Consider the following 25,546-nt stretch of genomic DNA (forward strand, 5'->3'; position numbering starts at 1 on the left):
GTACTGTTGAAGTAGTCACTGGCAGAGCAAAACTGTCTTCCTACACTTGACCTCCACACTTGAAAAAATAATCATTGCCTTTTTTTAGGAGAGCTGACAGCTAACAGTGGGACCATAACCTCAGAAAACTTAGATTTCCCATCACTTACTTTGTTTTGTTAAAAAAAACTTTGATCTGGAGTGCATACATATGGTAGGGAAGGGAGAGGAAAAGGGAAAGGCTAGTATTAATCATAGACAGTGCAGGCAGAGTAGGATGCCATTTTGAAATAAATCTTATAAACAAGCCATAACAGGGAAATCTTTAATTGTCTGAGAATCGTATAGAGCCAGTACCCTCAACTCAAAGCACTGGACTGCTCATTACTTTAAGCTTTCTCTTTGAGCCATTTTACTTGCAGCTTCAGTTTGCAGATGTTTTTTTTTGTACCTCCAAAATATTTTCAAAATCACTCACTAATATGTTGTGCCAAAACTCATCTCATTTCATAATTCTGTAGCATTACAATGCAGTTCTGGATGTATAATGCACAATTTATTGTTTGTTTCTTCTCAGAAGTCTTCTTTTTAGCTATCTTATGTGATGTAGTGAACTATATAGAGTTGTGCACATCTCAGGACAACTGGTTATTTAACATTCATGAGAATATCGTATTTACAAACTTCATAAAGAGTACAACTACTGGGTTGCACTATAACAAATAGAATTTGGAAATAGATCATATTTTTAAGTCTTGAGAAGCATAAATCCGGGATGGCAGTATGACAAAATTGTTGTAACTACGTAATCTAGTCTAATACAGATGGGTTGAATATATATATGGTAGTTCCGGGTCATTGTATGTTTACATTGAAGTCACCAGCAATAGAGGCTGAAGCTAACTTCAGAATAAAGCAAACAAATATTTGAGCCTAAGTAGGGAAATTAGTTCTGAAGAATTCTAGTTTCCTGTTGATCTATGTCTTCCAGCTGCTCAGCTTTCATATCTGAAGTAACTTATGCGTGCTGAAAGAGTTTATAAATGTTTTTCTTCCATTTAATGTTAAACTGCGACTTCCGTGTGAAGACTTTCCATCATCGAGGCACTTTGATGGCCTATTCCCTTTATCAGGCCTCTTATTTTCATGACATTTGTAGATTTATTATTCTTGGGACCTCTAGCCTCTACTTCACATGTGGCCGAAATCAGAGGCAGGGAAACTCACACACATACACATACACAAGCCCTGTTTCCATAGGAAATCACTCTAAAAAGATAGTCTTCTGCCTTTTGTTTTACAAGAAATGATCTCACTGTAGTCAGAACGGATGTCCTATAAAAGACATTGCATGCTTTTCCCATTCAAATGAAAGATAAACAATTAACAGCACTGAGTATGAGAAGAGTAAACAAGGAGCAGTAAGCGATAGACCAGTGACCACTGGGAAGTTTAATGGCCCACTCAAAGCAGCAGTATTCTGCTTCATTTGGAAGGGAGGAATGGTTTTCAGATAGACTCATAGAATCAAAGAATATCCCAAGTTGGAAGAGATCCGTAACGATCATCAAGTCCAACTCCTGACTCCACACAGGACCAGCCAAAAATCAGACGATATGTCTGAGAGCATTGTCCAGATGCTTCTTGAAGCAAGCTCTGAGTTCATGGCCACTTCCCTGAGGTCATATCATACCACACCACAGTATGACAGAATCAGAGGGATGGAAGGGACATCTGGAGACCAAGTCCAACCCCCCTGCCAAAGCACGTTCCCTACAGTAGTTGGCACAGGAAGGAGTCCACATGAGTGCTGAACATCTCCAAGGAAAAAGACTCCACAGGCAGCCTATTCCAATGCCCTGTCATATCATGCCACGGATTGTTGCATCTGTTTTCCTATCCCTATTTAGTCTATTTCTGATCATAAACTTAATAAGTTTCTCTTCATTTTTTTTTTCTGATTCTATGGCAAAATTCCCTTCCCTAGTAACAAATAGCCTTATTATATATAACAAATAAATTCTTATTGAAAATAATAAATAGTCCAATGCTATGTTAAGAGTCATCTTCCCTCTTTGGTAGGATGAACATAGAGATTAGAACCTTCTTTTGTTAGGGTGAATTCAGTAATACAGTAGATACAGTGAGCAGCTAAAAAAGCCTAATAGACTTGAAGTTGGATTCTGCAATGGATTCTACAGTGATTGATGCTGCAAACTAGAAGCATACAATTACAGGATCCTCCAGACTTGAGAATTTGATAGAAATCTCCTCATTACTTGTCACTGAACAGTTTCAGACTTACAATATGCTTGTCCGGTATGACCAAACGTTATCTAAACCTTATAATTTAGTTCAATCTGACAATTCCTTGGAAGAAATGTAGTATGTAGCCTCCATTTCCCAAGCAGAATAAAATTAATATTCAAGACATTGATGTTTCTGAGTATTTATTGTGGTACTTTAAAGCATATTAACTCCATTTATAGATGTTTCAAGTCAGTTCAAAAAATAAAATGAGGCTTTAAGTTTTAGGCAGTATTTCAGCAGGTTTTGGTTAAGAGTTTTTAGAAAGTTACTGGACAGGAAATACGAATTTTGCTAGGAAAACAAAGAGCACACTCAAATTAAGGCCTCCTTGAAGCAAAGTGCTTATGTGTTTACTTATGTTATCATGTCTATTAGCTCACTAGTGTATATATTTTTTCAGATAAGAAATCTGTGGGTTTCAAACATGAAAAAAAAAACCCCAATCCCTGAAAATACATTCCTCTATCTAAAGGCCAACAAGGTTTATCTCTTATTTATACCAGTGCATTCAATTTACTTTGTAACGCGTAAGATAGAAACAACTGCAGTGCCTGAACTTCGAACGTTTTTTTTCTATTCCAGATTTTATTACCTTAGCCATTAAAGATGAAAAGGCTGGTTAAAATTTAGTCCGCTGTTAACTGTTCATTACCATTATTTGCATTATCCTGAAGGGAAGGCAATTTGCAGTAGAGCCTAAAACCAAACTGAGTTTTTATAAAACCTCACTTTAAAATTTTACTGTAGCAACAACATTTGCACTTAATATATTTGAAAATTTTATTTAATAGCCTCATATGTTCAGAATAGTTACATCACGGCTTTTAAAAAGGATTGCACTCAGCTACTCAGTCCATTGAAATACTAGAAAACAGGGAAAAGGAAATCATGGAGTGTAGAGGAGCTGCGTCCACTGGACTGAGTTGTTTGTAGCAAGTTCCTACTGAATTTGAAGATGTTCTCATGCCTTCTGGTAGACTCTAACGCACTTGACACCATTCATGTCACATTCCTAGAAGATAAAGAAATGAATTCATTCATTTGCCTTGCCTCAGTACAGAACATAAGAAAAAAGGGCTGCAGCTCAGGATTTTTAGAGTTTTGTTTCAGGCTACTGACTGGCAGCACTCAAACCGGGCAGTAGGGCTGAACTCACCACCACCAACTGTCCATCCACAAGTTTCCGTGTGATTATGGTCTTCTTGCCATCCCATTCCTGCTCCTGGATCAATGACCCATCATCTTTTAAGCTGACAAGTGTCTGAAAAACAGAATCTAAGTGTTCATATTTTACCAACAGCATTTATTGAAGGCTGATGCTGCCCGACCTACTTTCTTCCAAAGGAAAAAATCCCACTCCATCTCACTCAGTAATAATTTTGCCATTGAAATCTACAAAGCCAGGATATTCTCTTAATTTTTTATTGATCCTCTTCTTACATTAGCTGACTGTTCACTTCCTGCCCTGACACATTCCTGCATACAACAAACCTCTGACAGCATGCACAACTTCAATAACAAGAGCGGATGACATTCTCTGTTCATGTCTTTGTGAAAGGGCTTTGAGCTTTTGTGTAGCATTTATTCGATCTTGCAGAAATAGATGAATTGCCAGCATGTGGTTGAAGAGACGGGGAACAGTACATAGAGAGCACTCACACCAGCAGATAAAGGAGACATATTTGAGGGTTTCTTTGTGTTTAACTTCCTTTTGGGTTAATGTTCTCCCTACTCAGTGCAAAGAGATGCTTTTGTTGCCTTATGAAACTGGAGTCTAGGGACTGACATTCACTTTTATGCCTGGTGTATAGTCCCTGCACACTGAGCTAATCTCTTGTTATGCAAATAGGAGAGGTTGAACAGTCAGGTCAGCTGCAGGGCTGCACTGCCACTGATTAAACATCAATGGGATTTTTTCCATAGGCTTCCAATAAAATGGCATTTGGCTTTAAAATGGATTCAAAGGTCTGTTAGTTTTACTAACACAATGCTTGTTTAACAAATTGAAGGCAACAGTACACAAGACAAGATTAGTTTCAGCATTTTCCCTCTTTGGAAATTGCTTGATCCAGAAAAAATCAATTGATTTCAATGATACTTATAGTGACAGCTGTTCATCAAATAAAAGCACTGTTAGCAAGGATGCCAAAGCTGACTTCTAAATACTGCCTTCATCCACAAAACACCCAAAGAACTGTGTTTATTCATCAGAAAGTCCAGAATACTGACCTGAGTTTTTCTGCCATCTAATGTGTTTTCCTCAAACTTCTCACCGATCTTGAAACTGAACTGTGAAGTTTTGAAGGTGCTTTCTGTTTTCACAGTGATTGTATCCCCCTCCTTAATGATGTAAACATCTGGTTTCGCCATGCTTCCCATTTTTCTCATGGCCATACCCACACCTGCAAGGCAAGAGGCACAGTGTCACAAAGTCAGTTAAACCCCAAGGCTTATGGCCACACAGGAATCCAAATACTTAATTCCCATTTAATTAGGAGCTCAAATATGCTTGAGAATCAAAGCTCAAGAGTCCCAAAGAAATAGGATGTTTTAAATTATCCATTGATGGGGAAGGAAAAAAGCTTGTTTGCAAGGTTATTCCTTTGCTTCCTCAAAGAGTTACAGGTAAATCTGTGTTCCGCTTTAGAGGACTCACAAATGTCCTGAAACTCAGCACTGATTTTTTTCCAAACAGAAATAAGTATTAAACAGGAAAAGAAACACAAAAGCATCAACAAATATATATAAAAAATAACGTTCTGAATGCTTGGAACATTCTAAAGCATGGGTGTCCAACCTTTTGGCTTGCCTAGACTGCACTGAGTGAAAAGAAATCATCTTGGACAGCATATAAAACATATAGTTAATGTATATAAGTAACAAAACATTTTTTCTATTTTTTATTAAAACATAAAAAGGAGGGAAACAAGACCATAAAACAAGCGGATTGAACATGTATGGTCTATAGAATTAATTGACAGGTAATTCCACTTGCACATCTATTTCAACGTAAAAGGCAGTCTTCAATCATGCTGTACACAATTGCAAATGTGCAGTTTTTAATGAAATGTCAGCTCTTGTTTCCTGTCTCCAAAATACTGGCTTCTGAATGAGAATGCTCCTGTTACATGAAATACTGCTCACAGGCAACTTGCAGGCAAGACTTTTGGAAATGGCTGGAAATTCAACACATTATGGGTATCAAATGGAGACTTGTAGTCCTCAAAATGCTCCAGCACCTAAAAGATTCCCCATCTCAGCCTGTGTGTGTGCTTTGCTTGAGTCTTTTTGATCTGAAGGATGAAGATAGAAATAAGAGGATATTCAAGCAACAAACTGGACTCCATTGAATGGGAAAGTACAGATCTGCACCAAGTGCTGATAAGTAACCAAATGGATCAAGAAGTGCCACCAAGTGGGTGCGTAGTTAAAAGCGCTGTCGTGTCCAGCTCAGCCCCATACTGCAGTGCACAGGATGCTTGGGTGAGGGCTGAGTCCATGAAACAAAGATTACGGTTTCCTTAGGAGGTGCAAATTTAAGAAAGAAACTTCCAGCCATTGCTTCTCCAAAATCAGACAAGATTCCAGCAGTGAGCCATGAGCACGAGCCTGCAGAGCACAAGCCGGTCCTCTTGCGTTCGGGTGTTCTGGTGAAACTGCAAGGTACTGTCAAGGTGACCCCCCCCATCCCTTTGCTGTTGTCCAGTCCATGGTGAGTTACAGATCAGCTACATCTTGAAATCCAGCTACAGAGGTGGGCAGAGTTATTCTTTCCATGCAGCAAGCAGTGAAATGCAAACGTTCTTATCCTGGGAATTGTCTTCTACACTGACTGAGCAGAATCTGCAGAATCACAGCGCATCTCAGCTGGATCACGGGCAGAGCTTGCTAAGCAGTCAGCAATCTGCCCGAATTGCAGTTGTAACAAAGAAAAGCGACCGGCTTAAGATTGCGATCTAGAAGCAAGCTGACTACTCGCTGCCTACACACAGGAGCTCTGTGAGTCACCCCACTTCATTTTTACTGTGAAGCTGCAGCTCCTGCTTAGCACCCCGGCATCCTTAAACACAGCTGAGTGGATCCCAGCTCAAATGTCTGAATCTCCTCCATCACAGCCTTCTGAGAGGCTCAGCCCAAAAGGTTTTCTCAGCTCACACCTACCACACACCGACAGGCATCACAAATGTGATCACAGCCGCCATCTCTTGCACACCGTAACTGTAGCACTGCCTTTTGTATTTTACAAGAAGAACGCCTGACCTAAATTCCTTCCTCTCCTCCTCCAAAGAGGCTCAAAGCAAAACTTCCCCCTTCTTGAAAAAGCATCCCGGCCTTCAGCACTGAATAAACGCAGAGAACAACAGCTTCTGAGTACACAGCCACTGCAACGTCTATCACCTGTCAGCTGGGATGCTCACAGGGATGCAGGAAACTGCTCTCGATTCAGCACCGGCGTGCTGCAGAACGTACAGCAGCCCGGGGCTGCGGACAGCGCGCCGTGCGCTGTGCGCGTAGAGCAGCCCGCGGAGCGCAGCCAGCCCCGGGCACCACGCGCAGCTGATCCGCTTTGGGTCGCACCCGCCCGGCTAGAGGCGGCCCGGTTCCGCGCTATGCCCGGCTCCGGGCGGCGCCACCTCGGCCCGCGGCCCCGCATCCCCCGCGCCGAGCCGGCCCCGCTCCGTCCGCGGCACCGCGCCAGGCAGTAATCCGGGCTCGGCAGCCGGAGGGAGGGGGAGCGGCGGGGATGTGCCTGCGGGCACCGGCACCTGCCAGCGGTGCGAAAGAAATAAGGAAAAGAATAATTTTAAAACGAGATTTCCCACATTGTCCGACGAGGAGGAGGTGGCCGTGCCAGGATCGGAACGCGGAGCCCGCGATGCCGCACCCCGGAGCTGCCGCGGATTCCCCCCGCGGACCTTGGACAGAGCCTCGGCGGCGGCTCCGGACCGAACCCCGGGGTGCCGGACTCCCTGCCCGAGGCGGAGAGCCCCCGTCTCCTTACCCAGCTCCTTCATGTACTCCTCAAAGCCCTCGCTGGAGACCAGGCACCATTTGCCTAAAAACGCGTCAATGGCCATGGCGATGGCGGCGGCTGTAGCGGCGTACCCGAAGACGCTGTGAGGCAGAAGGACGGACAGCAGTGGGGCCGCAGCCTCCTTTATAGCGGGGCCGGGGACATGTGCCGCCGGGGAGAGCCAATGGGGCTCCCGCCGCGCCCCGGCCCCTTCCCCGCCGAGCCCCCGCCCGCTGAGTCCCGCCCGCGGCGGCGGCGGCAAGAGCGGGCACGTAGTGCTGCCCTTCTTTCTCCTCCTCTTGCAGCCACGCGCACACACGCACACACACACACACACGCACACACACGCACACGCACGCACCTCCCTGCCCTCACACCTGCAGTCCCACAGCCCGGGTACCAGCAACCCCCAGACACGGGGGTGGTGGGCACTGCTGGGGATGTCTCAGCCTTCACGCTTCTTCGGATGAAGAAGAAAAAATCCACTCAGCGCCTCCTGCTGCAAATGGATCCAAAAGTGGCTGCTGGGATTTGGGCTGCAAGGAGGCTTTGGAATTCTGGAGCGCTGGATCCTAAACTGCACCATTTGTTACAAATCATAGTAATGGTGGTGCTATTTTTATGGATATTTCAGGTAGGACAGAACATGGGGCACGGAGACAGAGCAATAAATCATAGACTCAGGATGTCCCAAGTTGGAAGAGCTCCATTACAGACATCAAATCCAATTCCTGGCTCCAAACAAGGCCACCCAAAAATCAGACCATAAATACTCAGCATTCCAAAACTGCTTATTGGCCCTTCCCATCAAGCCCCCATATCGCTTGCCACGTCACATCATACCACGCTGCAGCAGTGTGGGGCTCACTGCAGATCCAGCATACCTGTTACTCACACACATCAATGGGCAGCAAACACAATTTACCTAAGCACAGAATTTACACATATGCTTATCACAGAATCGTAGAATTGCAGAATACCCTGAGTTGGAAGGGACCTGTAACTACCATTGAGTTCAACTCCTGGCTCCACACAGGACCACCCAAAATTCAAACCATGATTGTTGTAGATAGGAAGAAAAGCATTCGTGCAACCTCATGCTTTAGCACAGGGAAAATGCGGATTTGATCTTAGTACATCTGCAGTACCCTAATTCCTACTTCTGACAGGAAAGCACTGCAGTCGCCATTGCTGCAAACTGGCACCTTCATGTAACATCCATGAAGTTACTTGCTCTGTGAGGCCAATCTTCTGTCAGATTCTGTCAGTGCACTGGGAGACCTACTGTCTTATTTTGTGAGAACGCTGCTATTTCCGAGTCACAACAGAAATCCTGACTCCAGTGTATCCCAAAGTGAGATTTCCAGCAGCAGGACTATGCCAGTCATTGTCCCTTTAACCTTGCACCCAAATGGATGAAACTCAGAACCACCACCTCTTGACCAGCAAACTAAAATCTGAATCTGTGCCTGGTACCCGTGAGGGTTTGGTGGACTAATGGTGGCTCCATGCTAGTACCTTTGTGGAAGAGCTAGAGTCTGAGGTGTCAAAAGTGGGTAAGACAGTGAAGTCTCTGTGCTGGTTCCAGAGATGGTGCTGTGAATTCGGGTGTTTGGTGCTTCCATTTGCACATAGCAGTGATGCAGTGCAGCAGAGCTAAACGAATCAGTTTAAAGGTTTAATACCTTCTAGAAAAGGTCAGATTTATCACACACTACACCATCAGCTCCTTTTTCAGCTGGGAATTTTTAAGCCCTTCTATTTAACTAACCTTCCCTAGTGAGCTGCCTTTAATTACCTTCAGCCTCTCTGGCAAGATGTTTTCTTTTAATATGCAAACAATGCTGTAGCGTCTGTCATAAGGCAGCATCCCACATTGCTTTTTCATCATTAAGCAGCTACACTGAAACACAAGACTTTCAGCTTCCTTCCACTTTTGTCTCTGTGGGGTTTTTTGGTTGGTTGGCTGTGTGGTTGGTTGCTCTCTGTCTTGTGCAAGAGTCATCAGAGTAAATTTTAAATTAGGCTGATGTTCACTAATTCATGTTAGCAGAAGCAAAATTCTGTCTGTTGTGCAGTTCCTTTCAGAAAGGATGAATTAATCATCTTTCACTTAGGTCTTAGGAAATATTTAGTCTTGTAAAACAGGGATGATTTCTAGAAATAGAAATCTTGGCTTTCGTTCACCTCTGCTAGCAAAGAATTTCTGATCCACATTTCTGCAGCGCTGCCTGCAGATGGTTTATGATATGCAAACACACAGGTGTAAGTGCTGCTAATGCAACAGAAGATGTAAAATCCACTATTTCCATCTAGTGGTGAGACAGTATTCCTGGATCTGAAGTATATGGAGATCACTTATCTACCTGTATGGAAGGCACCTGTATTTTTAATCCTCCCACAAGTGATTTGTTTTGATTTACTCTCCTTAGAAAATGTTCAGGTCTAGGCATGTAAGTTCGTATGCAGCATCAACAAGATGAGAGAGTCTTATCTCTCTTTTCTGAAAAGCAGACTGCCAGGATTCAGTGACAACTCTTTCAGTTCTTACCAAAATCAAGTGTTCTGCAAGTTTAATCCAGTGATTCAGATTACTGACTGTGATACTGTCAGTGCCACATCTCAAAAATTCTTTGAAACAGGAGAGTGCTGAAATTTGTGGTATCTCAAGTAAATAAATTAACTAGAAGGACCAGATGTGTCCTTTTGGGTGGGGTACAAGTGGAGCAGACTACCAAATATACTTTATTTTTTTTTTTACTATTTACAATACTTAAAATATTACATATATGTTGACCAAACATTTCAAACGTGATGGAAAGCAGCTCCTTATTTTGAGAGCCAAAATGAAATGGTTGAATATTCAGAGATGCTTGGGCCTCAGCCATCTGTCTCTGTAAATCCCAAAGCTCTATAAATCCTGCCTGATTTAATGCTAAGATCAAGATCAGGTGCGTTTTGATGTAATATTCTCTTCTCTCTGCATATACTCAAACAGAAGCAGCAAATGTATACATTCACAACCAAAAGTGTTCAATTCCTATGCCAGATATTACTATTTCAGTGCTTACAGTGAAAGTTGTCTGAAAGCAGTTGCGCTCTTCTTCTATGTTAGACTATATACATCATCAGAGAATCAAATTAACACTGAGAAGTGTAAAATTTTCCATGAATACTAGTGGCACGGAAGGCACGTAGCCAGAGTCAGAAGCAACCACAGTTTGGGCAGTTTGCGCCTGCCAGAGAGGATGTTTAGCCAAGGTAGTCAAGCCCTTACATCTTATAGGAGGGGAGGATATTACAGTTCTTATTACCAATTGTGAAGGAAAGGGCCAAGGGAAGAGTGCAGAGAGACCTTCATCCTACTCCTTTGGGCATCGTGCAGCAATGCTTCATCTGACATGAAGGCAGGAAGCTGTGGCTGGCACGGCCTGAGGTTTCTCTTCACGTAGCCATTACTTTGGCTATTGCATGTGTGCCAAGCCATAGTATGACTCTGAAAGTCATAATACCTGCTGCTTGGGCAGGGCAGAGCACCACCTCTCTCATCTGCAACACATCACTGGTGAGCTTGCATAGGAGGTGCAACTTTTTCCTTAGACTTTTCCTCATTAAAATGCCCTTCTGTTTAACCTGGAAGGAACCCAATCTGATCGCACTGAGCTTTGCCAGATTGTTTAGAAGGGATCTTGCTTCCCTTCCAGTGTACAGACATTTCACGTATATATAATCACCTTCCTATAGGCATCTTCTTCTAGACAAGTCTACCCCTTAAGAAAGTCTTAAAAAGATTGCCAGCGCAGTCCAAATTTTACTCTTCATCCTACAGCTAGCTGTGAAAAAAAAAAAATTAAACCACTGCATGAATAATAGTTACTCACCCCCAAGGCATGGATGAGAGAAATTGCATAGGTGGCACAGCTTTATTTCTGCTTCCTTGTTGTACAAGCATGGTTTTCCCTTCCCAGCCATGTCATCAGGGGTAGACATGATGAAACGCATGCTGCAGTTGCATAGCTGGCATAGGTGAGCTTTCCTCCAGCTCAGAAGCTTGGGCAACACTCGGCTAGGGATTATGAAGCAACACATGAACCTACATGTTTTCATCTATATGTCAATACAATCAAGATCTTCTAGTGTAGGGGCATTGCATCACCTTTAAGCTAAATGAGCCGGACATAGCCTGTGTTTTATCAATGGGCTTTGTGCAATCCATCCACCTCCACGTCAAAACAAAACAAAGCCATTTACTTGCCAACACAGCTTCATCTAAGGGGCGCGGGCCTGCAGATTCCTTGCCTTGGATGTGGCCATGCCTCTCAGTGGCCACTGTTGGGGGTGGGCTGTCTCACACATATTCTGTCTTCTGTGCCAAGCCAATGGGAGCTCCGATGGCTGCTGATGCTGCAAGGTATTACTGTAATGCAATTAGCACGCTGTCAGCATCAGCCTGTGGTCTGCAGATCGTCATCAGCATGCTCAAAGCAAACTTAAAGAGAAATGCTTACAACAGTGGTAAAGTTCGGTGCTCTGATGGCTCATCACTGGTACCCTGCTTAAGTGACAAAAGAGAGAGCACCAGGACTTGAAGTGACCAAAAAATCAGCTTCTGGTTTCGTTCTCCTCATTTCAGATAAAAATGACCTGATGCAGTTCCAGTTCACCTCATGGTGACTTCAGAATCAGAGCCTGCATCTGACTGAGAAAGCTTTGAAAAATCCTCTTTGTTCAGTAGCAGGATGTACCCTGAAGGGCATCCGCACATTCATACAAATAGTTCTCTTCAGAGTTTCATAATTAGCGTAGTCATTACAATACTGAAAAAGATTAGGATGGTTACAAATGGCTGTCCATTGTCCATGGTTTGAGCACTGGAAGGAGCATGGGTGTGAGATGCCCAGGGCACCAATTGTGAGGGCTTATATTTGCCAGAAGCAAGTCTTCTCATAGCTGTGGGCTGATGGGCTCCTGGGGGGTAATTCCAGCATCAGGTTCAGGAAGGATTTTCTCTTTCACTGACTGCAGAAGGAACTTAGGAAAAACACTTGGAAGCAAACACTATTTTTTACTACTATCCTGCTCCAACTGCCAACATGCTAAGTTTGCCAAGTGTGTTAACTACATGCCTTGTATCTAACAGATGTAAGAAAATCCTTCCTTCTCAAGCAACTGTGCAGAATAGGCAGGTGTTTTCCAGTTTGCTCTTCTAGGCCTGAAAAGCCTCATTTTATTTGAGTTTACATTCTCAATTCCTTCTCAAGACACAGTCTTACATATCTAGACCAGAGAAAAATCTGTAAGGAGGTGAGAAATGTAATTGCCTCTTCCTGATTTTCTTTCCTATGCTTCTGCCATTAGATAGCTTCTGGTACTGTTTCTATACTTTTTCTTGTATGCACATATGGAGAAGTCTCACTTGGGGCTGAGCTGTATGAAGGGAGAAGTAACCATACAATTCATAAATCTGCCATTTCCAGAAGGTAACTTGGGATACATTCAAGAAGAGGATTTTGAAGAGAAGGTCTCTTAAGTCCCATATACCTAAATAGACTTTAAAAGAAACAACTGCACAGATGTACTGGTAATGAGAAGGCAGTTTAAGGAAGAATTGTGTCTGAGATGACAAATAATTCGCTGGCTTTGCATGCTGACCACACTATTTTTACAGATAAGCTGGAAAGGAGCATAGGGGTCAGAAGAAACAGAGAAGTAGTAACGGGCTGAGGAAGGAACACGCTGCTTTGCCTCCTGCCTGCCCTCTGATGTTCTGTAGGGATTGTCAGTCTGAGGCATGAAAGCATCTCCACCAAGGACTCGGCCTTTCCCAGGCTTTGCTCTTACTGACCAAGCATTCCCTTCACGAACAAGTCTGCCTGCCCGCTTTTCTAGCTGTTTTGCCTTAAAAGAAAACTCTTTTCATATGTAAGTATGTCCAGCTTCCCTCTCCTAGGGAAGCCCAGTGCAGCCACTTTCACTGAAATGCCAGCTTGCAAGGCTGCCAGTAAATAACAGTGTTTAAAGCTGCACAGTCTCTGAGTTCATGTTAACTCTGCTTTCAAATACCACTGAAACTTAAAACAAGAAAACATGATCAAAACACATAACATAGGAACCCTTTTGTCTTCACATTCCCTACTCTGAACACAGCCTTAATTTTGTAAATTCTTAGATTATCAGCTCAGTGTAAGGTGACACTCTTAGACAGAGAACAGAGAATAAAATGGCCTAGTCAAGTCTCCACATCTCAGCATACTCAGCATCTCTGAGAGTGAAGCTGAGGAAGAAAAAAGAGAACAAGCAGCAGTCTACCAGGAGCAAAGCTTCTCTGAGAGAGTGGTCAGGTGCTGGAACGGGCTGCCCAGGGAGATGGTGGAGTCACTGCCCTTGGAGGTGTACAAGGAATGTTCAGATGCTGTACTGAGGGACGTGGTTTAGTGGGAAATACTGCTGATGGGTGGACGGTTGGACTTAAGAGGTTTTTTCCAACTTTGGTGATTCTATGAAGCTACTGCAGGTTCCTAGCAGACAGCAAGGAAGGCGCAGAGATGACTGACTCAGGCCTCCCAGAGGGAAAAGAGCAGATGAGATCAAATAGTACAGAAAGAGACTCTTAAGTCAGAAGGAGAAGCTGTTATCTAAACAGCACGTTCATGTGTTTTAGTACTATTTTCTCTATACGCTGACAAGAAGGTATTTGTATGACAAACAGGTCTGAGATTATTCTAATAATTGTTTTAAATCTCCAGGTATTAAAGGTCTAGACATTTTGATGCCATCTCCTGCTACCAGACACCCTGCTCATCCTACACGGTGTGGTGTTTCTATTTAGTTAATCCGAGCATCTTAAGGACCTGCTCAAATTCTTTTTATGTTTAGGCAAGTGGCTACATTTTTGCTGAGGAATTATGATCAAGATTCGTGGGTCAGCGAATAACAACATGCTAAGTTGCTTATCCAACCCTTCTTTGTTTGATATGATCAATCTTAATACCCTCTGTATCCACAACGCCTAGAGCACACCTGCCAATGAAACATCAGAACAGCAGGCCACTGGACCAGGATTCAGCTGCAGAGGAGCAGAATCTGATACTGTATGAAGAGCTTATGGTAAAATTATCTAAATGCTTAAAGAATAAATTCATTAAAGATTATCTTTAAGATACTTGAAAATTCCATTTGCACCCTTATGGTACAGGGAAAGGAATTTTCTACATATTAACACAATCATCATCAGAGGAGCACTCCCTTGCCCAGAGTGCTCATTTTTATCACTTCAGTATCTTGCAGTCTTGAGAATGTACATTTTTAGCTTTGTTTTTCTATCCTGTACATTTTTACATTACATATTTCAATTATAGAGAATTATATTTTTAAGCATAAAATATACCATACTTGGTAATCATCATTTACAGGGATGGGGCCACAGTGACAGGACAAGAGGCGACAGGCACAAACTGACACCAAGATGTTTTTCTGGTAACAAAGCACTGGCACACGTTGCCCAAAGGCTGTGGAGTCTCCTCCTTGGAGATCTCAAAAGCCATCTGAACATAGCCATGAGCACCATGCTCCAATTTCAACAATGTGAGGAAGAAGCTGTGAAGACAGACCTTGACAGCACCTTCAGAAAGGACAGTGTCTGTTCATGAATCCTGGCAAAAGGAAAGTAACATTAGTTTTAGATACAGATTTTTGCCTTAAGTCTGTCGACAAATTCATGTTGGAAATACATGTACTAGAATTTTATAAAAATTCAAGCACTTGATTAACAATGTGTAGAATACCCCCAATAGGACTGCACCTGCAATCTTTCAGAACTGAAATGCAATGACTCTTTCATTAAGAACTAGAACAGATGCACGTGAAATACATGTGCAGTTGACACTTTCACCAGCACAGCCTGAGGACAGATCAGCCCTCCCAAACCCAAAGCTCTCTGCAATACAGATGAGACACCTAAGCAAATAACAGGGTAGGACACAGGACTATAAACACCAAATAAAGCTCTCCTTTGATCTTTATGAAACGTTTAATGAAATCTCCCAAATGTGAGTGACAAAAATATTTCAGAACTGAACTTCAAAGATAGCTCTTTTCTCCAATTACCAAAAACACTAGCTTATGTTTCCCTTTGAGCTAAATTTTGCTACTTTTATGCCCAATGAGTACCTCAACTGTGTATTCACAATCCCATTACCTTGTTACTTTAATTGCTGAGCTAAATTTACATTTGGCAAATATCACACTTTCTTGAATAACAGAGGAAGAAAATGGCAGGGACTTAGCAACAGACAGAGTATAAATTGAGCATCTGAAAATCTACTCTGTATTTGCAGGCTGTTGTTTCTCAGCTTCATCAGTGATGAGTACTTTAAAATTCATTGGAAATAATGTCTAGAGACACCTGTCTTCTCTTCAGCACTAATTAATTCAATAACCAATGTGCAGTATTCATATTTATATGCAAAAATGTCACATTGGTCCAACATGCAGATAAGAGACAGCTGCATTCATGTATCTTAAGCCATTTCAATCCTCTGCTGCCATACAATTTGTTGATCCACTGTGTTTTCTTTTCAGGGAAGATGTTGAAGAACTTCAATAGTTGATTTTGCTCCACATTAAACTGGTCAGTTTTTGGCCACCTCTCAGAATTTGTTGCATTGGAGAAAATCTCTCTTTGCAGCCTCTTGTTATAACAGATGCAAATGCAACACAGTTGTTCTGTTCCTCAGGGATTCTTCTTGCTTTTCTGTTCTGCAGCAAGCTCTTTTGCATTGCATCTGGACCCCAATGCTGTTAACATTTCAATTGTTGTCAGGTTGGCTCCTTTCATTATCAGTCGCTCTCCATCAGCTAGAAAGGAAAGAAATTTTAAGAACTTACAAATGTTTTAAGTCACAATTACTTTTGTATGCAGTTCTGGCTTGCATTTATATATCCAAATACCCTGCTCATCTTGTCTGATTAGAAAGTAGTCCACTTAGCAAGAAATCCTATTATGGAACAAACAAATATATTAAATTGTAACTGTTAACATCTAATCTTAATTTCTGTACTGCATTATCCAAAAATAAGAAACAGTTCTCAAGATGTATGAACAGTAAGAGCATATCGTTGATAAGAATAGCTCACACTATGCCATCAAAGTCATTTAACAGAAGGCACTGGTAGGCATAATTTCCACACATGGCTCAGAGTTTTAGCAACATGTCATATACAGTCCATTTAACTCACTTCTTTAGCCAAAACAGTGAAATGGTTTACACAATCTGGTGGTTATAACATTAAAAAGTAGACAATACTTGGATGTGTAAATTCTTGGGGATAATAAAGCACTTTAAAACAGAGAGGGAGCATTAGAAATTAAGGATGGTACCTAAGTTACTTTTTGATTTTTGCAAGACTTGCAAATATAAAAGATGTACTCAAATCCATTTAATGCAGTACTATGCATGGCATCCATGTTCCAATCACACTTGCCAACGGGAAGGGCTGCAAATTCTTCCCTTGGAAATTAATCAGCTCTTAGAAAGTGGAGTTCAGAGCTGTGGCTCTTGGCATTAGTGAAATAAATTGTACTGCTTTACTGTGAAAAACACTAAGCTTTACTGCTTAAGTCTTAATACATCACAGATACAGTCAAGGATGGGAAAAGAAGAGGCATGAGAGAGGGAGAAACCTCTGTCAACACTGAAATAATTTGGCTTTCCTCAGCAAACAAGTACATTCAGCACTCTCAACATTTCTACTGATTCATTAAACATAGAAAAGCTTAAAGAAAAGTGGTTAACAGGAAAAAATATAATGAAAACTTTAATGGGCTACGTGCCTTACTGGGCCATTACAGCACAGCAGGAAAGAAGATACAGCCCGAGAAAAGGACAAAATCAGATTACAGCCATCTGTTCACAGCCTTGAATCTGGGCTGCTTCCATGACTGATGAAACTTCCCCTATCAATTCCCTGCATGCTTGCTGGGTCTCCAAAGGAAACTAAGAAATTTGCTGTACATCAGTTGACCTCATTCTGTAAGTCCTGCACATGTATGGTCTTACATGAGCAGTTCCTTCCAGCTACATCTCAAGTTATTCAGTTGCATAAAGAACTACAAGTATTAAACTTGTCTAATCTCAAGACAGATGTCTCTACCATAGAAAACAAACAAACAAAAATACAGAACGTGAACAGATTCTTACATCAAAGCAGAGCTACACTTATTTTCCTGGAACTGACCTTGACTGCAAGGTTACACAAGGATCCCATTGCTAAAGTGGACTCAACTCTATACAACAGTTAGGTCTAGTGAAGACTTGTATATGTACATGTTAATGTTAATGACTTCCTTTTTCTTTCTGAGCTGGGCAACATCCAGATGTGGAAGAGAATTAAAAATAATTAAAAAAAAATTAATCACAGCAAAAATTATCAGAGGAAACAGTGTAAAACCACAAACCTGCAAGGACTTCTTGTGAAGATTAAAAATGACCTCTTACCAAACATAACATCTACAAGTGGTTCAGATCCGTCGTGTCTCACATCTGCAGACACTTCACAGTTCCTGTTAGTGGCTTGGATTCTCTTATGGTTTATACATTGGAGAAATGTTCTGAAAATATATTTTAAAATACACTGAGTATTTTACAGTATTACAGTAAATTACAGTAAATATATAACAGATGCATGAAAAACATTTGAATAGTTTGACATTGCTGGGTGACAAAAGTATAAATAGAATAGGATTTATATTCAGTAACGTCAGACATGCACTTCTTATCAGGCAGCAATCCAGATGATTACTTACATGCTAGTGGACTTCTTATATGCTAACACGTAAAAAGTATACCAAAGAATTTCAGCAAGCACATACACTTTCTGAATTTCTCTGATGAGTTAATAATAAGAGTCAGCAAGGCAACTTACATTTTTCTTTATACACTGCTTGCTTACCACTGTTTTGTTGTTTGAGTTTGAGGCAGCGTTTATTTATACATCTTTAGTACATCTTCTGTGGATATGTGAAAAACATACCATTCGGCTCACATTCTGGCAGTTCAAAGACATTCCAAGCTAAGCTGTGATAATAGTGCATTTCAAAAGTAGACATGTCTGAAAATCTATTGCAAAATAGCACTTTACAATCCTCTGGTGCAGAGCTTACATCCCTCAAGAAGCATAATCACTTAGATTTCCTCAACAGACAATTACCAGGAATACTGCCTCCCACCATCATCACTCGGATGAGGAACTGCAGCTTCTCATCTGTGGGCTCAGCAGCTCTAAGAGGTACATCTCCAGGGACTGCTGGTAAAGCCAGATGCTCATGCTTATACAGAATACTTCAAGCCAGAAGGGCACCACTGAGTCTAACTCCTGGTTCTACACACTGAAGTTTACATGGAGACCCTGAGGTCCTCTACAGAACTACACAAAACAAACACATCCTCCCCGCTATAAAAAAGACAGGGATCTCCTGGAAAGAGTCCAGTGGAGGGCCATGAAGATGGTAAAAGGGCCTGGAGCACCTCTCTTATCAAGGTGAGCGACCTGGGTCTGGTCAGCCTTGAGAAAAGAAGACTGAGAGGAGATCTGATCTCAGAGGAGATCTGAGTGTCCGTGAATATCTTAAGTGTGGGAGTCAAAGGAACATGGCCAACCTCTTTTCAGTGGTCTGTGGGGACAAGACAAGGAGAAATGGCCACAAACTGAAGCACAGAAAGTTCCACATCAATATGTGAAAAAACATCTTCACAGTACGGGAGGTTGTGGACTCTCCTTCTCTGGAGATATTCAAGAACTGCTTGGATGCCTACCTGTGCAGCCTGCTGTAGGAAGCCTGCTCTGCAGGAGGGTTGGACTCAATGATTTCTGGAGGTCCCTTCCAGCCCTTACAACTCTGATTCTGTGATCCTGGTGACAGTTACCAGGAAAACCCTTTAGATAAACGCACTGTCTTCTCCATCACCCCAGAATGTTACGGTTCTGTCTGGACTAGAGTTAAGATGAAGCCTGATAAATGCGAGCCTCCAAAGATTAAGATCACAGTAGCAGAGCAGCTGTGGAAGTCTAAGAAGGGCAGACTCCTCAAAGAGCGAGCAGAAGGCGCTGCCACCTGCCCGACACTGCGGGCCTCACTACTTTTTCCTCAGGCAGCAGCAGCGCTGCGTTGGCTGTTAGGGCGGCAGCCAGCGCTGCTCCGCGGCCTTCGTAGAACCACATCATAGAACCACAGCGGGGTTGGGTCGGAAGGGACCCTAAAGGTCATGTGGCTCCAAGCCCCTCGTGCCGGCGGTAACACGCAGCACCGAGTCGCGCTCCAGGCCGAGCACCGCTCGGCTCGCAGCCCCGCGGCTGGGCCGATGCCCCTCACCTGGTGCTCTCCACGTTGGACTCGAAGGGACAGAAGCGGACTACGATACTCTTCACGGGCCGCAGCACCACATGGATCCGGGACGCCATCTTCTTTCCGCCCCGGCACTACGAGTCCCGGCAGCCCCTCGCAGCGGCGGGCCGGCGCTGGCGGCCGCGTGCCTCGGAGCCGCCTGGGAAATGGAGTCCGCGGGGGACGGCGGCCATGCTGTCGGCGCCGGGCTGCGGTGCCAGCGTTTGTAACAAGCTGCTGCTAAACAGCGTTTGGTTTTACGTGTTCCACATAGCAGCCGGCTGCTCTGCCTCTGTGCAATTATGCTTTCATTGTGGTTGCGTTTGTTCTGGTAATATTCCTTGTTTGGAGCTTCTCGGTTGGAGTTGGTGTCTTGGTGTCATCGCTATCATAGCTGTGATCCTCTGAGGATACTGAAAAGAGAAAAATGGGGAAAAAATTTAAAAAACATTTTAAAAAGGAAAAAAGGTACGCAGAAAGTGGTAATGTTTTTTGTTTGAATAGTAGCTGCAGTTAGGGAAAAATAAAAATAAAAATCTTTGGACATAAAATGCCCAGAAAAGATCTCTGGCCCTTGTGCCGCTGTGTCACGGGGTATGGAATGAAGCAGTCGGGAAGCAGTGGTATCTCACCCCTAACGTGAGGAGCTGGGTTGCTGAGCAAGGCCGCGTTTGGCTGTTTTCATCTTAATTCTGTCCCCATGTGAGGTTGGACGGGGCTCTGGGCAGCCTGGTCTAGTATTAGATATGGAGGGTGGTGGCCATGGATGCGGCAGGGAGGTTGGAGCATCTTGATTCTTGAGGTCCCTTCCAGCCCGAGCCTTTCTGTGATTCTTCGATGACTGAAAAAATGAGGATATGAACAAGAGTAAGTATAAGGGGTAGTAAGGATATGAGTGAGGATAAGTATAAGGGGCAGCCAGTATGACCAAGGATCATTTAGAGGCAGTATTTTTCAATGTATCAACCCAAACAGAGGCTTGCTGTAAAAGGCAATGCTACTGGAAGGGAGCACATTTGATAAAACGGGTTGGGTTCAGCAGTTGCATACCCAATCCTTGAACAAAGGTTTTCGGATTGTCGTGTAGCTGCTGCAAGCAATATATTTTCCGCTAGATGGCAGAAACCTCCTTGATAAATGGTTACAACAATCTGTCACTTTGTTCAGCTCAGCACTATGGAGAGTTTACTAAGGATTAGGGATAGGATGGAAGGAGCACAGTAGTAATAGCATTTGAGTACGTTGAGAATTTGTGTTTAGTATTCACTACAGACTTATGTTTCCAATGTGCGTTAAACATATGGCATCCTTTGTAAAGGGTAACCTATTCATACAGCTTATCTTTGTTTTTTGAACATCCTCCGTTAAATATTTTTTAATTATACAGTTACTAAGAAAAACCTCTCTCTTCACTGATATTTATTCAATAGAAATTAAATAGCAAAACTAAACTTAGAAGTGTTGATACAGTTTTAATGTTTTTTTCTCTTCCACACACACCCTTCCCTCCCCCCATATACATTATTCTTTCCACTGTGAAAAACAATACATTCCTGTGAGATGTCTCTTGAAAGAATCCTCTGTAACCGGTAAGTGGCTGATGTAAATAGAATTTTTCTTGAGTAAGGTATCAGATTTAGGACCAAGTAAATTGAATAGTTTATACTTAGGAAGCAAAAGTAAATTACAAAATCTCAATATATGTTTGTTTATCGTAACACAAAGCTTGATTTATTCAATTTAAAAATCTGTAGCAAAATTTCCATCAGCTTCTGTGACAGCACTGAAAAAATACAAGCAGCAAAGGAATGAGGGTGAGAAAATGATCACTGTTTTTTCTAAGGATCCCACTCTACTCATTGGTTCTACTGTGACACTTAATGGCTTCAAAATAGACATTGAAAAAATATTTTGTATTTCTTCCTGGGTTGAAAAGGACCACAATGATCACCTAGTCTCAACCTCCTGCTATGTGCAGAGTTACCAACCAGCAGACCAGGCTGCCCAGAGCCACATCCAGCCTGGCCTTGAATGCTTCCAGGGATGGGGCATCCACAACCTCCTTGGGCAACCTGTTCCAGTGCCTCACCACCCTCTGGGTGAAAAACTTCCTCCTAATATCTAACCTAAACCTCCCCTGTCTCAGTTTAAAACCATTCTGCCTTGTCCTATCACTATCCACCCTCGTAAACGGTCATTCCCCCTCCTATTTATACGCTCCCTTCAAGTACTGGAAGGCCACAATGAGGTCTCCCCAGAGCCTTCTTTTCTCCAAGCTAAACAAGCCCAGTTCCCTCAACCTTTCCTCAGAGGTGCTCCAGCCCTCTGGTCATCTTACTGGTCCTTCTCTGGACCCGCTCCAAGAGCTCCACATCCTTCCTGTACTCGGGGCCTGGATGCAGTACTGCAGATGGGGCCTCACAAGAGCTGAGTAGAGGGGGACAACCACCTGCTGGCCACCCCTTTTTTCATGCAGCCCAGAACACAGTTGGCCTCCCGGGCTGCAAGCACACACTGCTGGCTCATGTCCAGCTTCTCGTCCACCAGGACCCCCAAGTCCTTCTCTGCAGGGCTGCTCTCAAGGAGATCTTCCCCCAGCTTGTATAAATGCCTGGGATTGCCCCAGCCCTAGTGCAGCACCTTGCATTTGGCCTTACTGAACTGCATTAGCAGGGGACTGAAATTTAATGATCTGTAAGGTCTGTTCCAACCCAAGCCATTCTATGATTTTTAGACCAGTTTTTAATTTTTTTAAGACTAAGAGATTGGCTTAATCATGAAAGAACAGTCACTTGGGAACTGAAAGGCTTTGTATTGTTTTCTTCAGAGAATAAAATGTGTCTGTGCATAGAAACCAAGGGGCTATGGATCCTTCCTTACATGTTGACAAGCATGATTTCTCCGTACAGTCTAGAAGCAGTAATTTTCGCTTATGGTAATTCTGCTGAAGGAGTGCTAAATTAGATAGATAGCTTGCAAGGTGACACAGCTATTAAAAAGAACACAATTTCTTCATCTGCCTTTAAGCCCAGGTGGTACTAAACACAGGTATGTCTGACTACCCTCAATTTACAGCACTGTAATTTGAGCTGATCTCTGCAGCAAAACATTTTTATGCCTTTTCAGAAAAACTGATGATTTATCCCTGAAAGGCCTTGGATTAGTATATCCAACTCAAGCAAGTAATCTGGGAATTCTCAAATGCCCACATTTGAGACTGGTCTCCAGGGAAGTGCTTTGGAAACTGATTGATTCATGATTCCGGTACCCAGCGATAATCATACACATTCCCAAAGCAGAGTAACATGAAGAGGGATAAAATACATTATCACTAATGTAGTATTCCTTTCACTAGGTTGATCTTTTTTATTAAAAATGCTGCCTCATCCCAAGTCTACAGACTTTCATGTGGTTAGCTTCACAGAAGTGTAGTCGTGAGTCCGTAGATGATTTACACATAGGCACAATATATAGCGAGGAAAAAATGCAGCTACCTTTTACATTTTAATTATGAAGATGTTCAGGAAAAGGCCATCATATTAATTACAGTTGGTCAGTTTTCATGTTTTCTCATTAATCTTCGCAGCTCCTTTAGATCCAGGGAGGATTCTTTACTTACCACTTCCCTTTTCTGTAATGTTTTCTGACTGTAGAAAGGTTAACATTTCAGATGTCCTGGAGTCTAATGTCTAATGTCTCTATAGTTCGGGCACGTCTGTTTTTTAGCATCTTGATGAGGGCTTTTGGTTGCTCTTCAGTTTATTTCTTCCCTTAAAATCTGGTAGTCTTTCAGATTCTCATCCAAAACATTGCATGACGGGGGGTTCTCAAGACTTCATTGCAGGTATGGCATTATACCACCATGCGCTTATTGGTTCTGGAGTCCATTATCTATGCTTACTCTTAGCTGATTCCTTCCTTTGCAACTTGATCCTTTTTTCTTTTCATCGAGTCTTGTCACAAATACTGATAGATGTGGTACTTAGCAATCAACAGTTCATGTCCACACATCTAACTATAACACTGTATAGTCTAGGAGTAAAATGTAATCCTGCCTTTAGAGCAGTAGCCACTGCTAAGGAGAGGTGAGCCAACAGGTATCTGGCAACGTGCCTTTTCTGTACGGAGCTGATGCTTCCGCATGGCCAACCAGCAGAGGCCCTTTGAGGAGGACAATGTACTGGGGCTGACAGTAAAAATGAGCTCTCTCTGGAAGCAGAAAAACACTCTGGCATCATGAAGCATATCCTTGCAAGAGCTACAGGCAGAGAAGGTCAAGATCACAGAGGGTTTGCAGGAAGTCATTATAAAATAGTAGTGCCGTGCTGAAGGACATTGGGATAAATCCCCTGCTGTACTGGAGCGGCACTGCTTGTTGTATTGAGTCATAAGAATATAAACCAGACTGTGTTTTCTGTCTTGGTTTGTTTCTTCCTTCAAACCAAATATTCTTACTTGCCATTTACTCTTATTTTTCCCCAAAGAAAAGAACTCACAGAGGTACTTTATACCTCTGAAAACTGTGGAAGTTAAACATAGTTCTGTACTAATAATACTACTGAATTTATCTACCATTTATAAAGCAACTAACAGTTGAATGCTGTTAATGTCGTTTTCAGAAATAAACTCAACTTGCAAAAATGCTGCTTATGATGAGCTTGGTTTATAGTTCATTCTGAAATAGTAACTCTGCGTATCAGTTTAGGAAAGCTTTTACGGGAATGAATAAACAGATTCCCTAGTTGCTCTTTACTCCTCTGCAAACATGCATTTCTATTGCCTGAGGCTACCAATTGCCAGCAGAAATGTTTGCTGAAATAATATGCAGTATTTATCAGGCCAAGAACATACTGTGCTGGTTCCTGGCTTTTGTAACTTAATTTCTTGATAATAGCTACATCTTCATATGAGACAGAACAAAAGCTTTACTTCATCTGTTTTTCTTCTCTGTCTAATAAATACTACATTGACTTCATGCACTATCATTTGGATTTTTATGCTGATTTAAAATATGCAGTTGCTTCCTGCAAATAAAACTCATTATCATAATAGCGCAAGGCACAGAGATGAGCTGAGATGAGCGGCAAACACCCAAGGTTAGCACTCGAGTCCTTGAGGTCTGGAACTGCATGGAACTCCAGGTGGATGACATGTGCATATTTTGACTGTAAAGGTCCATACACAGAAGTGACCCACAGACACATTCTCATTTGAGAGACATTCTTTTAGCAGAAACCTTGTTGTAATTTAAGAGAGAAAAGCTTACAGAAGGGTCCTCACTGCAAAATTTGGAGAAGCAGTTACGTGAATTTTGACCTATGTTTTCAAGTGCTTCCTGGAAGTTTGCCTGTTCTTTGGATAACTTATTACAAACTATGTGGAGCTCAGCAGTATTGACGTTTGGACCTCTCTTCTAAGGGTATGCTGCACTGTTCTGAATACTGTAAGCGAAGCAGTTTGTTTTCCCTGTGTTCTGCTAAGAATAGCTGTGCCTGTAGATTGAAGTCTAAGGCTATTAGTATTGTCAGCAAACTCTACCAATACTGCTCAATTGAACCTGGTGACTAGCCAAAAGACTCTTTTCATATACTTCAATTCTTTCCATGGCAGGAACTTCCATCTGATATTCTTGAGATTATTTGTGCATCGGTTTTTACCTCTATTTCTATAGACTTCAGGAAGATAACTAGACATTACCCACAAGAACTATAGATTACAGTATAGAATACTCTCTTAACACAGATAGAATTTCAAGCATTAAGAGCTTAGTTAGCAGACATAAGGGAAGTAGATAAAAAAATAGAGCATTTTTATCTAACAATTTTCTGTAACCAGTTTCATTTTATTTTATCTAGTAATTG

General features: G+C 42.4%; 2 protein-coding genes across 2 annotated transcripts; both read right to left on the reverse strand.

Moving 5' to 3' along the window:
• Positions 1 to 2,412: 2,412 nt before the first annotated feature.
• Positions 2,413 to 7,428, reverse strand: LOC122171916 (fatty acid-binding protein 5). The gene is made up of 4 exons (XM_042839804.1): positions 7,292 to 7,428; positions 4,519 to 4,691; positions 3,446 to 3,550; positions 2,413 to 3,301 (listed from the first exon to the last, which is right to left on the reverse strand). Exons 1-4 carry the CDS (start codon positions 7,365 to 7,367, stop codon positions 3,251 to 3,253), a joined length of 405 nt encoding a protein of 134 aa, XP_042695738.1. The 5' UTR covers positions 7,368 to 7,428; the 3' UTR covers positions 2,413 to 3,250.
• Positions 7,429 to 15,313: 7,885 nt separating this feature from the next.
• Positions 15,314 to 19,788, reverse strand: MRPL53 (mitochondrial ribosomal protein L53). The gene is made up of 3 exons (XM_042839815.1): positions 19,674 to 19,788; positions 17,800 to 17,912; positions 15,314 to 16,159 (listed from the first exon to the last, which is right to left on the reverse strand). Exons 1-3 carry the CDS (start codon positions 19,760 to 19,762, stop codon positions 16,035 to 16,037), a joined length of 327 nt encoding a protein of 108 aa, XP_042695749.1. The 5' UTR covers positions 19,763 to 19,788; the 3' UTR covers positions 15,314 to 16,034.
• Between the last annotated feature and the right edge of the window lie 5,758 nt (positions 19,789 to 25,546).

This window comes from Centrocercus urophasianus, unplaced genomic scaffold (genome assembly GCF_019232065.1).
Source record: "Centrocercus urophasianus isolate 14NV4802_14NV808 unplaced genomic scaffold, USGS_Curo_1.0 seq_11, whole genome shotgun sequence".
NCBI lineage: Eukaryota > Metazoa > Chordata > Aves > Galliformes > Phasianidae > Centrocercus > Centrocercus urophasianus.